At 53.7% G+C, this 15,587-nt stretch overlaps 1 protein-coding gene across 2 annotated transcripts in view; it reads left to right on the forward strand.

Annotated features, from left to right (window-relative positions):
• Positions 1-571: 571 nt before the first annotated feature.
• LOC120371297 (glycine receptor subunit alpha-4-like) overlaps positions 572-15,587 on the forward strand; it is a 40,478-nt gene continuing 25,462 nt past the window's right edge. Inside the window, exon 1 of one of the 2 annotated variants that reach the window (XM_039486910.1) lies at positions 572-642. In XM_039486910.1, coding sequence (XP_039342844.1) covers positions 572-642 — 71 coding nt within the window. Of the gene's footprint in view, positions 643-12,265; positions 12,281-15,587 lie in introns of those variants that run through there. The other variant, XM_039486911.1, reaches the window with a different exon arrangement.

Here is a 15,587-nt window from a genome sequence, read left to right on the forward strand (position 1 = left end):
ACAGCGAGAGCTGCTTAAGGCACTTGCGGGACCGGCCTCGCCCGTCCCCCAGGAAGCTGGCAGCGGGAGGACGCCCAACTCCTCCGCCCTGGCTTTCTGCAAGCTGGGCTAGCGAGCGGCGTTGGCACTTGCGGTAGGACTCCGGCTCCGCCCGAGGGAAGCTGCCAGGCGGGAGTCCCCCGGATCAAACAGCTGCAGGCTGGATCGGACCCCCCGAGCGCCTCCCCAGCACCGCCCAGCTGCTCCGCACCCCGCTTCCAGCTGCCGGGGGCTGCGCCTTTACAGCTCCGCTTCCACAACCCGGGCAGGGGGGGCTCCTCTCCGCCAGGCTCCGGAGAGCGACCGCTGCCCGCTAGGAGCCCTGGGCTGGCAGCTTTGGGCTGAGGAGGAGACTTCCAGGCGCTCGCAGCGAGGCAGGGGGTGGGGGAAGCAGCAGAAGAGACTCCCGCGGAGGAGGGGGAGGACATGTCTGTGATGAGGCAGGGGGGGTGCGCGCTCCTTCTCGGGCTCCCTGCTTCCCCTAGCAGCGCCTCTTCGCACGCAGAGAAGGGGGGTTCAGCTTGGCCGAGGAATGAAAACTCTCGCCCTAGGCACCGTCTCCTTCTTCGTCTTCTGCCTTTTGCAAGAGCACGTCCCGCTCAGGTGAGGAGCAGGGTCGGGGGCAGCACGAGCAGGTCTGGTGGTTTAACTTGGGGGAGGGGGGTCCTTACCTGCAAATCCCACCAAGGATAAGAATTGCCCGTTATGGCCCGGGGAAGGAGAGGAGGGTGGGAATGCAGTTCTCTGTGAAACTTAGCCCCCTGCAGCGTGCTGGGATCTGGGGGCCACGCCACTTGGCCTCCCCCTGGGGCTCCTAACGGTACCGACCCACTAGCCTTTGAGGAGCGGGGACAAGGGGTGCATGGCGCTGCACAGTGGAGGTGGAAGTGGTGCCTGGCCCCAGCTCGCTCGCAGACAAGGAATAAAGGAGGTTCGGTAGGCAGGCAGTGGGGGGGGGGAACCTGCTTTTTAAAGAACCCCGCTGGGTGCAAGGAAGGGTGAGCTCGAGCAGAGGGGTGGGGGCTGGGCACTGCCGGGGAGACGCAGGGTGCAGCACCGAGAAGCTCTGTCCACATGCTGCAGGGCAGGAGCCGGAGCGGGACTCTCAGGTTCAGAGTCACTCTGCTGCCCACAGGCTGCGGGGCAGACACCAGGCACCGCCTAAGAGCCCTGGGGAGGGCTGGGCGAGGCTGCCTGGGGACCACACAGGGGCTGGAGAGACTCATAACTGAGCTTCCCCCTAAGGTTTGCCCTGCTCCGGGCTTTGACTGCCCAGTGTTAGCAGGCAGTGCCAGGGGCCAGAACCGGGCATCGGGCAGGGGCGTGCCCGCAGGGTGGTGGTTTCCCTGCCCTCTGAGCCTTCCCTGGAACAGGGAGACCTGCCGGCCTCGGGGCACAGGGAGCCCAGCCTGCCTTCCAGCCCTGGCCCAGCTATTCCCCCACAAGTGCCATTAGCCAGAGACACAGAGGGGAACTGGGGCTGCAGCCAGCAATTCCAGACCCCACCAGCCTCCTGCTGACTCTCCAGTGCCCTATGCCCCCAACCTGGGGCTGTGCGCCCCACCAAATCCTCTGGCATCGACCCATGAGAGGGGAAGGATCTGAGGTAATGCTGAGAGGCTGGAGAAACCCTCCCAGGCATAGGTGCTGGAGCTAGGGGTGCTGGGGGTGCTGCTGCACCCCCCGGCTTGAAGTGGTTTCCAACATATAGAGGGTTTACAGTTTGGTTCAGTGGCTGTCAGCATCCCCACTATACAAATTGTTCCAGCACCCCTGCTCCCGGGTCACAGGCAGGGCTCTAAAGAGAACAGGCAACACTGTGGAGCAGGGCTGGAGCAATTCATAGCTCTGAGTGCACAGGGAGAGACAGGAGAAGTAGGACCAGGTGGGGTGGGAAGTGACTGCCAAACAGGGGGGTTGTAGCCAAAAGCCACCCCCCCCCCCATGACAGATCTGTTGGCATAAGGTAGCTGCAAAAACAACACAGTGGCCCACCCTGGAATTCCTCTTTCATAAGGGACACTCCCAGGTAACTGAGACACCCTACCCCATCTACACCCCATCCCACCCTACCCCAGTCCATGGTGTAGGGGGAGTGGCAAGGAAAGGGAACATGGCTAGGTTGCCTATATGCTTCAGATGTTATAGATGGGGGATGAGGGGGGAATGGACAGGACACAGACTCTTGGGTCATGGACAGTTCAGTACAAGTTGCAGCAAACTTTGTGTCACCTTTTTCCTCTTCTCTCAACTGATGCACTGAGAGAAACTTGGAGACAGCTGGGAACCTGGGCCTGAGGATCTAGTAAGCACAACGCCAGTGCCAGGGTTTATAACCGAGCATCAGGGTGTGTAATGCTCTGGGAGGTGAATGCCCAGCACTAGGGTTTATAACTGAGTGGCAGGGAGGCGCTGCCCAATGCTCATTGACTGCAAACTGGACATTTGTCTCCAGGACAGTATGCGGTGCTAAGCAGTGTTTGTTGAGTGGGCATGTAGCTGGCTCCAGAGGCAATGGCCTGTTCCCTGCAGTTCCCTATTGCACATGCAACAGCACTAATGGATCAATCCTTCCACTTGCACTGTGGAGGGGGGAGAATCTTTCATCCTCCTCTAAAGTGAGGGAGCAGGTCACTGATCTGTCCAGCAAAGGCCTGAGTTAACTCTTTGCTGACCTGGTTTCTGGAACACAGTGGGTTTCCTATCACTGGGCTCCCCCACTCCCCACAGATTCTCTTCCAGCCTTTTGGTCTCACCCAAGCTGCTCATGCAACAGCAAGCTAATATGAAAAGAGATGTTGTCAGGTGCACATAGGAATTAAGCAATATAACTTGATAGGCAGGGTTTTTCCTAGTTGACTCTAGCCCAGGCTGTGTCTTTTTGGGTGACTATAGCACAGGCAGGGATCAACACTTGCCTTGGGCAGTGCTATGAGGTAACGGATTGACTTTTATTTTCCCAGAGACCCAGCATGCAGGGTTTTACTGCTCTTAGGAAATGGAATTTGCAGCTGCAAGTAGGGGCAGCAGTATCACATGTGCCTAGATCTGGCATGATAGCAAGCAAGGATGTAGCATCGCTAAGAGCTAGTGCCAGAGCTCCCTTGGGCCCAGCCATTTCTTGTGTGTTACAGCACGCCCTGCAATGTGTTTAGTCAATGTATTTTATTTTGTTCCTTCAAATGATCATTACAGATTGACGGAGGGAGAGAAACTGACAAGCAAATGTAGATTCATAAAAATATACCGTTTGAGATCAGTTCAAATAAGTCTCCATCATCCACAGAAATAGTTCAGGAAATAATTCATGTCAGATTCTCCTATGATTTCAGTGCCTGGGGTAAATGTTCACCCCTGTGCTGTTTCACTCCTGCAGTCCCATGAAGCTTTGCCAATATTTTTCACTTCTGGGTATAACTTCCTTAGATATTCTACACCAGGAGTCCCTATGCTGCTCTGCAAATGCACCTCACACTTGTCCCACAGCATTCTGGGTATTACAGCCCTCCAACCGCACAAACACACCACCCAGTACAGCCCGTTTCTGCCTTTCAGCATCCCTAAGATATTTCAATTCCAGGACACTGCTGTGCTGTGCCAAAGCACCACACTCCAGACCCATAGCATCCCAGACACTCCAGGCCTAGACCACCCCAGAGCTTGGCCAGTGCATCTGATTCCCAACCTGCAGCTTGACTAACATTCCAGTACTAAGCCACTAAACTCTACGGGTGACCCTACAGCCATATACACTATGTGCAGTAAACAGCGAATCTTATGCACACATACAAAGTGTTTACATAGCTGATAGGAATTCTTACAAAATAGTATGAAGTTTGGAATAGTAATCCCATCAGGCCCATTTAATCAGTGAGCATCATTTAATCAGGCAGGAAACTACCGTACAACACTGAAGGGGAAATATCATTGAAGATACTATGCACTGACAGAGATCAGTCACCAGTACTGGGTTTAGAACAGAGTGTAAGGGAGCTGAGTGCCCAGCACTGGCACTAACTCTTCTATAATTAATGCAGAGAAGCTTTTTCTGTTTAAAGGACAGCTCCTCCATGTGCTATAGAATCCCCATACTTACTCGGTTTGCCTTGACATTTGCCATGCCTCATGGGGGCAGATGGTAGGTTCATGATCCAAAATGATTTGGCATCATTTGAGCAAGAGGTTCCTGAGATACAGCCTCCCCCAAAAAAGACAGGCATATCTTCATGTTGGCTGATTCTACCAACACACGTGTGTGTGTGTGTGTGTGTGTGCGTGTGTGCGTGTGAGAGAGAGAAGCCCTGTCTCTGATCATGCCCTCAGTGGTCTCAGTTGATCAATATTTACCCCAGCTAGCGCATGGCACCCACTGCCCCTTCAGGGAAGCAGTACTGACACCATCATTCAGCAGAGTTACTCTCCAGATAGCTATCAGGGGGGTAGCCGTGTTAGTCTGGATCTGTAAAAAGCAACAAAGAGTCCTGTGGCACCTTATAGACTAAACAATGTATTGGAGCATAAGCTTTCATCAGACGCATCTGACGAAGTGGGTATTCACCCACGAAAGCTTATGCTCCAATACGTCTGTTAGTCTATAAGGTGCCACAGGACTCTTTGTCACTTTCTCCAGATAGGATTAAGCCTAACACTCAAAAGACAAGTGGATACACAGCACATGTGCAGACAGATGAGCCCACAGGCTTGCTAGACGGCCAGTTTTCACACTGTGGCCACTGAACCTGCACTACCCCAGAGCACCATAAGTCTGAGTACACCCTGGGCAGAAATCTGAAGGTGAAGCATGACAGGTTGCTACAATCTGCTTCGGAGCCATCATCTCAGGCTGCGTTTATCTCCCTGCAGCGTTCTCATTCAGCTGAGCACAACTTATTGAGCTGATGGGGCCACTTCGCACCTCTCTGAACCTCCAGTGCTGCAGCTGGATGTGCAGAGCCACTTCCTTCCAACCTCCTTGTGTCCTTGCAAGAAGTTCCCCTTTCAGGATTCCCCGATGCTGACGATCTGCATTAGCAAAGCAGTTGCTGATGATTAATTTCATGTAACATTATAGCAGAGCAGCTGCTCTACTACATTTACGGCTGAAAAGACTTTTCTGTTTAAAGGAGATTCTTCTAAATGCTCTAAAATTGCATGTACAGCTGGATTGGATTGACATTTGCTGTGCCTCCTGGGGGTGCACAGCAAGGGTAAGTTTCATGTTCCAAATTTGGGGTCATTTCCCAAGATACGAGGGGAAAACAAAACAACCCCCGCCCCACAAAAGCCTCTCAAGGTTCACAGTTTCTACCAATATTTTTTGTACATATCTGAGGCTCAAAGCATGACTTATATTACTCTCCTACCTCCAAAACTCAGTTATAAACCCTGAAGCATGACTATAATCCCCATTCCACTATAACAAAATGTACAGGAGTGGGGAGAAAGAATTCAGAAATCATGTAGCATCCTTTACCTAGCCACAGTAACATCTCAACTGCAAACCTATATGCTCACTACAACTGCATACGTGCTCACTAACTCCTACAAACAAAAATTCTCTTTCATTAAAACAAAATCAAACCTAGGAAATTCAATGATATCAAACTTCATGAGTGCAGAATTCAGGTTGTCCAGTGGTATCTGCTGCCCTTCCCAAATGTCGAATTCAGCAAAACTCAAACAGCTAATAGCTAGGAAATACAGAGTTAAGGTAAACACCCACTCAACCTTTACTCAGCCCTCTTTGCCTCAATACACCGCTACCTCATTTGCATTCTGCCTTTGCACGGTAGCAAACAAGCTACCTACAGTGGATCTCCACTCAGACACTTCCCCTACTCCAAAGAAAGAACCCCACATCTACTAACTTTTACAGCCCTCTGCCATCAGGCACACAGTGCCATCTAACACTGCACTTTCATTTACCCTTCATTAGACCTACAGACCACCCTTATCTCCCACCTAACTCCTTGGATGGGGATTGTTACTGACACAGACTACACAGCACAGTGCTGAAGTTAGCCATACTGGATTTCTCAAGATACACATGAGCCTCTTCCCTATGATCACACACCCAGGGGTCAGGGAGACAGGTCACATCAATGCTTAATTTGTAATGAAAGAGGTGTCGGGGCTCAAGCAATTTTTTTACTTTCATAACTAATGCAGCATGCCCAGAGGTGCCGGGGCTATGAACTGCCAAGCCCAGATGTGCCAGGGCTACAAACTGCCAAGCCCAGAGGTGCCAGGGCTACAAACTGCCAAGCCCAGAGGTGCCCGGGCTCAGCCCTGGCACAAATTAAAAGACGGTTACTCACCTTTGTAACTGTTGTTCTTTGAGATGTGTTGCTCATATCGGTTCCAATTAGGTGTGTGCGCTCCGCGTGCACGTTCGTCAGAAGATTTTTACCCTAGCAACACTCGGTGGGTCGGCTGGGCGCCCCCTGGAGTGGCGCCGCTATGGCACCGGATATATACCCCTGCCGACCCATCCGCCCCTCAGTTCCTTCTTGTCGGCTACTCCGACAGTGGGGAAGGAGGGCGGGTTTGGAATGGATATGAGCATCACATCTCGAAGAACAACAGTTACAAAGGTGAGTAACTGTCTTCTTCTTCGAGTGCTTGCTCATATCGATTCCAATTAGGTGACTCCCAAGCCTTACCTAGGCGGTGGGGTCGGAGTGAGATGTTGCAGAATGCAAAACTGCTGAGCCAAAGGCGGCATCATCTCTGGACTGTTGAACCAGAGCATAATGTGAAGCAAAGGTGTGGACCGAAGACCAGGTAGCTGCACGACATATCTCCTGGATAGGTACGTGAGCCAGGAAGGCGGCAGATGAAGCCTGAGCCCTGGTAGAATGTGCGGTGAGGCGGCTCGAGGGTACATGAGCCAAGTCGTAACAAGTACGGATACACACCATTACCCACGACGAGATTCTCTGGGATGAGACAGATAGACCCTTCATTCGGTCTGCCACTGCGATGAAGAGCTGGGGCGTTTTACGAAATGATTTTGTCCGCTCGATATAAAAAGCGAGCGCTCTACGGACGTCCAGGGAGTGCAATTGTTGCTCCCGTCATGATGAGTGTGGCTTTGGGAAGAAGACCGGAAGGAAGATATCCTGGTTGACATGAAATGCCAAAACCACTTTAGGGAGGAATGCCGGGTGTGGCCATAACTGCACCTTGTCCTTGTGGAACACAGTATATGGTGGGTGCACTGTTAGAGCATGAAGCTCGGAAACTCGTCTGGCCAATGTAATGGCTATGAGAAAAGCTGTCTTCCAGGACAGGTATAGCAATGAGCATGTTGCCAACGGCTCAAATGGGGGAGACATAAGCCTGGTTAGAACCAGGTTGAGGCCCCATGTTGGGGCGGGGCGTCGTACTTGTGGGTATAGGCGCTCCAGGCCCTTGAGAAATCTAGAGACCATAGGGTGTGAGAACACGGAGCGGCCACTCTCCCCTGGATGGAAGGTAGAGATGGCCGCCAAGTGCACCCTCAAAGAAGATACCGCCAGGCCCTCCTGTTTGAGAGACCAGAGGTAGTCCAAGATGGTAGGGATCGAGGCCTCAGTGGGAGTAACACTGTGTGTCCCGCACCAGCAGGAGAAACGCTTCCATTTGGCCAGATACATTGACCGGATAGAAGGCTTCCTGCTACCCAGGAGTACTTGCTGTACTGAGGCAGAGCAAGGCAACTCTGACTGGTTTAGCCATGCAGCTGCCACGCCTTGAGGTGAAGGGCCTGCAGGTCTGGGTGGCGAAGTCTGCCATGGTCCTGCGTTATGAGGTCTGGGTGGAGTGGCAGAGTAATCGGGTTGGCTAGTGACAGGTCGAGCAGCGTGGTGTACCAGTGCTGCCTGGACCATGCTGGAGCGATCAAGATTAGGTGCGCTCTGTACCTGCGGAGTTTTAGCAGGACCTTGTGAACCAGCGGGAACGGCGGGAACAGCGGGAAGGCATAAAGCAGCTGGTTCATCCATGGCATCAGGAATGCGTCCGAGATTGACCCTGGTGAGAGGCCTTGGAAGGAGCAGAACATCTGGCATTTCCTGTTCTCGCGGGAAGCAAACAGGTCTATGTGGGGAAATCCCCACCTCTGGAAAACCAAATGAATAACATCCGGGCGTATCGACCACTCGTGGTAGAGGAATGACCTGCTCAGTCGATCCGCCAGAGTGTTCCGAACCCCTGGGATAAAGGACGCTACCAGGTCTATCGAGTGGGCTATACAAAAGTCCCAGAGTCTGATGGTCTCCTGACAAAGGGGGGAAGATCGAGTCCCTCCCTGTTTGTTTATATAGTACATGGCCGTTGTGTTGTCCGTAAACACTGAGACACCGTGGCCTTGTAAATGTTGCAGGAACGCCTGGCACACTAGGCGGACTGCTCTCAGTTCTCGGACATTTATGTGCAGCGTCAGCTCCTGAGGTGACCAGAGGCCTTGCGTACGAAGGCTTCCAAGGTGCGCGCCCCAGCCGAGAGAAGACGCGTCCGTCGTCAGGGACACTGAGGGCTGAGGCGGATGGAACAGTAGCCCTGCACACACCAGGGAAGGAGTCAGCCACCAGTCTAGAGAGCCTAGAGTGCTCGGGGGAATGGTGACTATTGTGTCTATTGAGTCCCTGCTCGGGCGGTATACCGAGTTGAGCCAAGTTTGTAACGGATGGAGGCGGAGCCTGGCATGCTTGGTTACGAACGTGCATGCATCCATGTGACTCAAGAGACCGAGACAAGTGCGAACCGAGGTCGTCGGGAAATTCTGCAGACCGCGGATGATTGTTGCCATTGCTTGAAACCGCGGCTGTGGTAAGCAGGCCCTGGCTAGATTGGAGTCTAGGGTTGCTCCTATGAAGTCTAACCTCTGTGTGGGAACCAGAGAGGACTTCTCTATGTTGATCACCAGGCCTAGACGAGTGAAGAGGTCCCTGACGATGCCCACATGCTGGGTGACTTGTCTCTCGGAGGTCCCCCAGATGAGTCAATCGTCCAGATATGGAATCACGTGTATCCGACGCTGGCGGAGATATGCAGTGACCACAGCCATGCACTTCGTGAATACCCTTGGGGCTGTGGAAAGTCCGAAGGGTAGGACTGTGAACTGGAAGTGCTGATGGCCGGCTACGAAGCGGAGGTACCTCCTGTGCGGAGGAAAAATGCCGATATGAAAATATGCATCCTTCATATCGAGGGCAGCATATCAATCTCCAGGATCCAAGGATGAGATAATGGTCCCCAGGGATACCATACGGAACTTCAACTTTACCATAAACTGGTTGAGTCCTCGCAGGTCTAGGATGGGTCTGAGACCACCCTTCGACTTGGGGATTAGGAAATAATGGGAGTAAAACCCTTTGCCCTTTTCGTTCTTTGGCACCTCCTCTATAGCCCCCATGGTGAGGAGCGACCGCACCTCTTGCAAGAGGAATTGCTCGTGAGAGGGGTCCCTGAAGAGGGACGGGGTGGGAGGGTGGGGTTGAAACAAATTGGAAGTGGTATCCATATTCCACCATGCGTAGGACCCAGAGATCCGAAGTCAACTGGGACCACGCCGGGAGGAAGTAGGAGAGACGGTTGGAGAAGGGAGGAGAAGGATCCTGGTCTGTAACTGGTACGCTGTCCTCGAGCGTACCTTCAAAAGTTAGATTTCGGTCCCACTGGTGGTTTCGAGGGACCTTGATTTTGGCCCCTTTGGGGTCCTGACTGGCGTCTACGCCCACCTCGGCCGCGCCGTCTGTCAAAGTCCTGTCTGTGTCTAGGCACAAAGTACGGGCAGGGAGGTTGGGGGGGAAGGGCCTGCGTTGGGTCACTGGCGTATGCATGCCTAGAGAATGCATTATGACCCTATTGTCCTTCAGGCTTTGCAGCCTAGGGTCAGTCTTCTCCAAGAAGAGGCCTTTACCATCGAACGGCAAGTCCTGGATGGTGTACTGCAGCTCGGGGAGGAGGTTGGAAACCTGAAGCCATGAGATACGCTCATGGCAACACCTGAGGCCAGAGTCCTGGCTGCTGAGTCGGCTGCATCGAGCGAGGCTTGGAGGGAAGTTCTGGCCATATTTTTTCCTTCCTCCAAGAAGGCCACAAACTCCTGGCGGGATTCCTGAGGGAGTAGTTCTGTAAATTTCCCCACCTCTGCCCACGTGTTGTAACTATAGCGGCTGAGGAGGGCTTGTTGATTCGCCACCCGGAGCTGTAAGGCACCTGCTGAGTACACTTTACGGCCAAGCAGGTCCATTCACCTAGCCTCCTTCGATTTTGGGGCTGCCGCCTGCTGGCCATGGCGTTCCCTCTCATTAATGGACTGAACAACCAGTGAGCAGGGAGGAGGATGGACATACAAATATTCGTACCCCTTAGAGGGCACCATATATTTACGCTCGACTCCCCTGGCCGTAGGTAGGATGGAGGCCGGCGATTGCCATATAGTGTCGGCATTGGCCTGGATGGTGTGAATAAATGGTAGGGCCACTCTGGCGGAAGCATCCGCCGACAGAATGCTCACTACCGGGTCCTCTACCTCTGAGACCTCCTCCACCTGGAGGTTCATGTTGAGTGCTACCCTCCTGAGGAGGTCCTGGTGGGCCCTCAGGTCGATTGGAGGAGGGCCCGAGGAGGATGTCCCTGCCACCGCCTCATCTGGAGAAGAGGAAGAGGAGACACCTGGGACGAGAAGGTCCTGCGTGGCCTCTTGCTCATGAGCAACCTCCTGCTCCAGTGGGACTGGGGAGTCCGGTGGGTGGACTGGAGCTTCCGCCGCACCAGTCGGAGGGGGACAGCTGATTGTCGCCTCTGGCACCCGGGGCTCTGATGGTGCCAAGCGGGATGGGACTACTGGTGCACCTTGGGCCTGGTGGTAAGCCCAGGGTGTCCAGAAGGACCAGTGGTGTGGGCCTAGGTCCTGGGCCTGTGCCTCTTGGAAGACCCCTGTGGGCACATCTGACTCGCGGTCCTGCGCATAATAGCTGTCCCCACAGGACGACACTGAAGCGTGCCTGGATGGCCATGGATGAGCGGAGAGGCCCTGAGCAGAGTCCCTGTCTCTAGCTGGCCTTGCACTACTCAGCACCGGAGACCAGTACCAGGAGGTATACTGGTACTGGCAGCGAGATCGGGACCTGCGACCGGAGTGGTGCCGGGAGATCGACTGGGATCTCGAGGCTTGACGTTGGGAGCGGCTATGGGAATCTCGATGCCTGTAGTGGTGCCAGGAGCCAGAGCGGTGCCGAGAATAGCGGGCCGGCGAACAGGATGCCAACCGGGGCCACGAGTGCGACCGGTACCGGAGAGGAGAACGGTGCCGGGACTGCAAGCGGTGACGGGAGCGGGAGCGCCATCGGGACCTGGAACATCTGTGAGACAGTGATCTTGAATGGTGCCGGTCCGCTGTGCCGACAGAGGGTGGCCGTATCAAGGCCAGCTTGCCTATAGACTGTATCACCTGCACCGGTGGTGCCGGGGGTGGAGGCAGCGTTGACTCTGTCATTGCAATGAGATCCCTCGCCATTGAGAACGTCTCCGGCGTGGACGAGATAGTAAGCTCTACCACGGGTCTAGCCGGGGAGCTGACAGGCATCGGACTCGACAGCCCTTGTGGGACCGGAATCGACGGTGCCGATGTTGTTGGTGCCACAGCGGGTGCCGGTGCCGGGCAGTCCGACTTGGATGAGCTCTCTGGCTGCAGTGCCGGTGGCATGGAAGCAGCAGGAGTCTTAGTCTTTCTCGACCTCGGGGAGAGGGAGCGGTGTCGAGACAGCCTTGGTGCTGGCGAGGGTTGGTGCCGAGGAGCCTTGGCCGTACCAGCGCGGTCTGGTGCCAAAGAGGTGCTTCTGCTTGTAGATTGACCAGCGCTCGGTGCCGCTGCTTTAGCCTAATGAGTAGCTGCTTTAGCCTAATGTCCCGCTCCTTTTTTGTTCTTGGCTTAAAAGCCTTGCAAATGTGGCACTTAGCCGTCAGGTGCGATTCCCCGAGGCACTTCAGACAGGAGTCGTGCGGGTCTCCTGTTGGCATCGGCTTGTGGCAGGCCGAGCACGGTTTGAAACCCGGTGAACCAGGCATGGGCCCCGGCACCGGGTGTGGGGAAGGGGCTATTCCCCGAACCCCTCTTAACTATTCTATACTAAATATACTATAAAGTGATAACTAAGTTGAACTATATAAAAAGTTTTTAACTATACACAACAAGGAACGAGAGCACTACGAGTAGCTAGGGAAGTGGAGGTCAGCTAAGCCGCGCTCCAGTGTTCCAACAACCGACACGGGCGGTAAGAAGGAACTGAGGGGTGGATGGGTTGGCAGGGGTATATATCCGGTGCCATAGCGGCGCCACTCCAGGGGGCGCCCAGCCGACCCACCGAGTGTTGCTAGGGTAAAAATCTTCCAACGAACGTGCACGCAGCACGCGCACACCTAATTGGAATCGATATGAGCAAGCACTCGAAGAAGAAGCACTGGATCACATCCCTCCCTCCCAAGGAACACAGTCCCCATATTGCCTCAGATCACAGTTCCAGCTCTGTCAGGCTGCTCCCAGCAATCCCTCCACCATCCAGTACAGCTACCCTGAACAGAGTGCATACAGGTAATTCCCAGTGATTATGGCCAGCTCCAGGGGGACAGAATTCAGGTACTGTGGGGGTGAACCTTAACTTTTCATTTTCTCGTTCTCAAGCATTTGCGTTTTGCAGAATTCAAAACAAAACCAAGACACCTCTGGGCAATCTGAACTCTGCATTAGTGCCATGTCTAGTCATTGACTAACTGTGTGTCAGGCCCAGTGCTGGGATTTATAACGGAGGCTGCTACGTCTACAACTGGAGCAGAGCTAGGGGATGTGAGGCCTCACTCAAGGAGACATGCTCATACACTAGCCCTCCTCGAGCTAGCACACTAAAAATAGACGTGCAGCCATCGTGGCAAGGGCAGCAGTGAGGGCGGCACGGGCTAGCCGGGCCAAGTACGTACCCCAGGGTTCAGGCCAGTTTGTGCTCAGGGCAGCCTGCCCCTCCCACTACTCACTGCTGCGAGTACTGCCATGACTACATTACTATTTTAGCACGCTAGCATGATGAGCGCTAGCACAAGCTGGGGAATCACACCCCTAGCTCCTAGTGTAGACGTAGCCGGAGTGTCTAGGAGTGGAGTGCCCGGCGCTGGGGTTCAGGATACCAGTAGAAGTTCAGAGCCTAAGTAGTCTTGAGGATCTGCCCCCTCCCCCACCGCTGCACCAGGAAGCAGGTGAGGAGGGAATGATACTTTACTGGCCCATCACAAAAGAGGACATTCACCAGGCAGGTGGGTGTGCAGCAGTATACCAATACCAATCTCCTAGAACTGGAAGGGACCTTAAAAGGTCATTGAGTCCAGCCCCCTGCCTTTCACTAGGTGGACCAATTTTTGCTCCAGATCCATAAGTGGCCTCCTCAAGGATTGAGCTCACAACCCTATGTTTAGCAGGTCAATGCTCAAACCACTGAGCTATCCCTCCCCCCAAGGCTGCCTAAAGGGGCAGGTAGATCAGATGGAGAATCCCAGCTAAGGTTTAACCCCAGACATCAGCCTCCCTGGAATGGGGCGGTGCTGTTATTTCCAAAGAGACAATCACTAAGAAAGAGAAGAAAGGAGGGAGGCAGCAAACTCCCCACCACCCATCCCCAGTGTATTTGTATGTGGGCGCAGCATCTTCATCCTTCCATTCACACCCACCCGGGCACTCACAGCTCCGCCAGCAGCCAGAGCTGGTGTGTAACCCTCCCTCCTTTGCAGGGCAAACACGCTGACAGCAGCAGCAGCAGAGCCAATCCCTCTAATCAGTGAGTTTACCAGCTGACAGCTGATTGACCGAGCACTAGACAGGAGGCGACACCTCTATCCATCACCTTCCTACCTCCTTGCACTCCTCAGTCACTTTAAGCCCTTGCTGCAAGTGGGCTGGACACAGAGCCCCCACAACCCCTTTGCTGCACCACTGGGGGAACTCACCTTTTCCTGCTGTGGTCCAGGCCCAGCCAGAACCAGCAAAGAGTCCCCGCACCAGATCACTTCACTATCAGCAGGGTTAGGAGGCATTTCACAGCCCTGGAGGAGTGACAGGACCCACTGCACATGACTCCAGCAGAGCCAGTGCCACAGAGCTGGGGTCCTGTTGGTGTCAAACTACATGACCATTGGGAGAGGTGCTCACATACTGCAGAAGGCATCAGTGCCTACATAGACAGTGAGGCAAACAGGCTTTACTAGCACTTATGCTTTATTGTCAACCAGTCCATCCTCGTGCGCTGGGAGGCAGGTAAATATGGCAGAGATACTGGATACGTACTAATGGATAAGCTGAGACATAGGGGGACATTGTGGCCCCGGTTGAAGTCAATGGGAGTTTTGCCACTGACTTCACTGGAGGCTGGATTTCACCCACCGAGAAAGGTTAAATCCTAGAATCAGACATACAGGGCTGGAAGAGACCAGGAGGCATCAAGTCCAGCCCCCTGCGCTGAGGCAGGACCAAGGAAACCTAGACCAGCCCTGACAGGAGTTTGTTTAATTTGTTCTTAAAATACTGCCAGTGCTGGGGGTTGTACACCTTGGACACCCATCCCACTGCTTAACTCTCCTTACAGTCAGAAAGGCTTTCCTAGAATCTAACCTAAACCTCCCGTGCTGCAGATTAAACCAGTACTTCAGGTCCTACTTTCAGTGGTCATGAACAACTGATCAACACCCTCTTCAGAACAGCCCTTAACACATTTGAAGGCTGTTATCAGCTCTCCCCCCGGGTCAGTCTTTTGTCAAGACAAAACGTGCCCAGTTTTTGTAACCTTTAGTCATAGGTCAGGTTTTCTAAAGCTCTTGTCATTTTTATTGCTCTCCTCTAGACTCTAATTTGTCAACATCTTTCCTAAAGCGTGATCCCCAGAACTGGACACAGTACTCAGGCTGAGGCCTCACCGGTGCCCGGGTCTCAGATCTGATACTCCTGTTAATACACCCCAAAAGGACATTAGCCTTTTTCCTAACAGCGTCACACTGTTGCCTCCCATTCAATTTGTGATCCACCGTAACCCCCAGATCCTTTTTTAGCCGTATACCCGCTAACCAGTTATTCCCCATGTTGTAGCTGTGCATTTGATTTTTCCTTCCTAAGTGCAGTATTCTGCACTTGTCTGTATCAATTTTCATTATGGTAAGTCCAGACTCTAAATGATTTGCCTGAGATGAGAGAGTATATGTCAGAGCTAGGAGTAGAACTCCAGAGGCCTGGCTCCCAGCCTGGTGTTCAGGCCAGCATTATTACCGCAGTTGTGTGAGGCACTGTACAAACACATAACAAAGAGACAGGCCCTGCCCTAAAGAGCTCAGGCTAAGAGCCAACTCCAGCTACTTATACGAGAGGCACAGAGCCAGAGCGCACAGAATGGGGTACCCACCCTGACACAAGATGACCACAAGCTCATGAGCATAGACCAGCAGGACCCTGGGCCCAAGCATAGGTAAGCAAGCTGATGCCACCAGTGGAAGGCATCTGTGCTGTGTGAAGTCAGGCAGGGCAGAGG

The sequence above is a fragment of the Mauremys reevesii genome, linkage group 9 (genome assembly GCF_016161935.1).
Source record: "Mauremys reevesii isolate NIE-2019 linkage group 9, ASM1616193v1, whole genome shotgun sequence".
In the NCBI taxonomy this organism is placed as follows: Eukaryota; Metazoa; Chordata; order Testudines; family Geoemydidae; genus Mauremys; species Mauremys reevesii.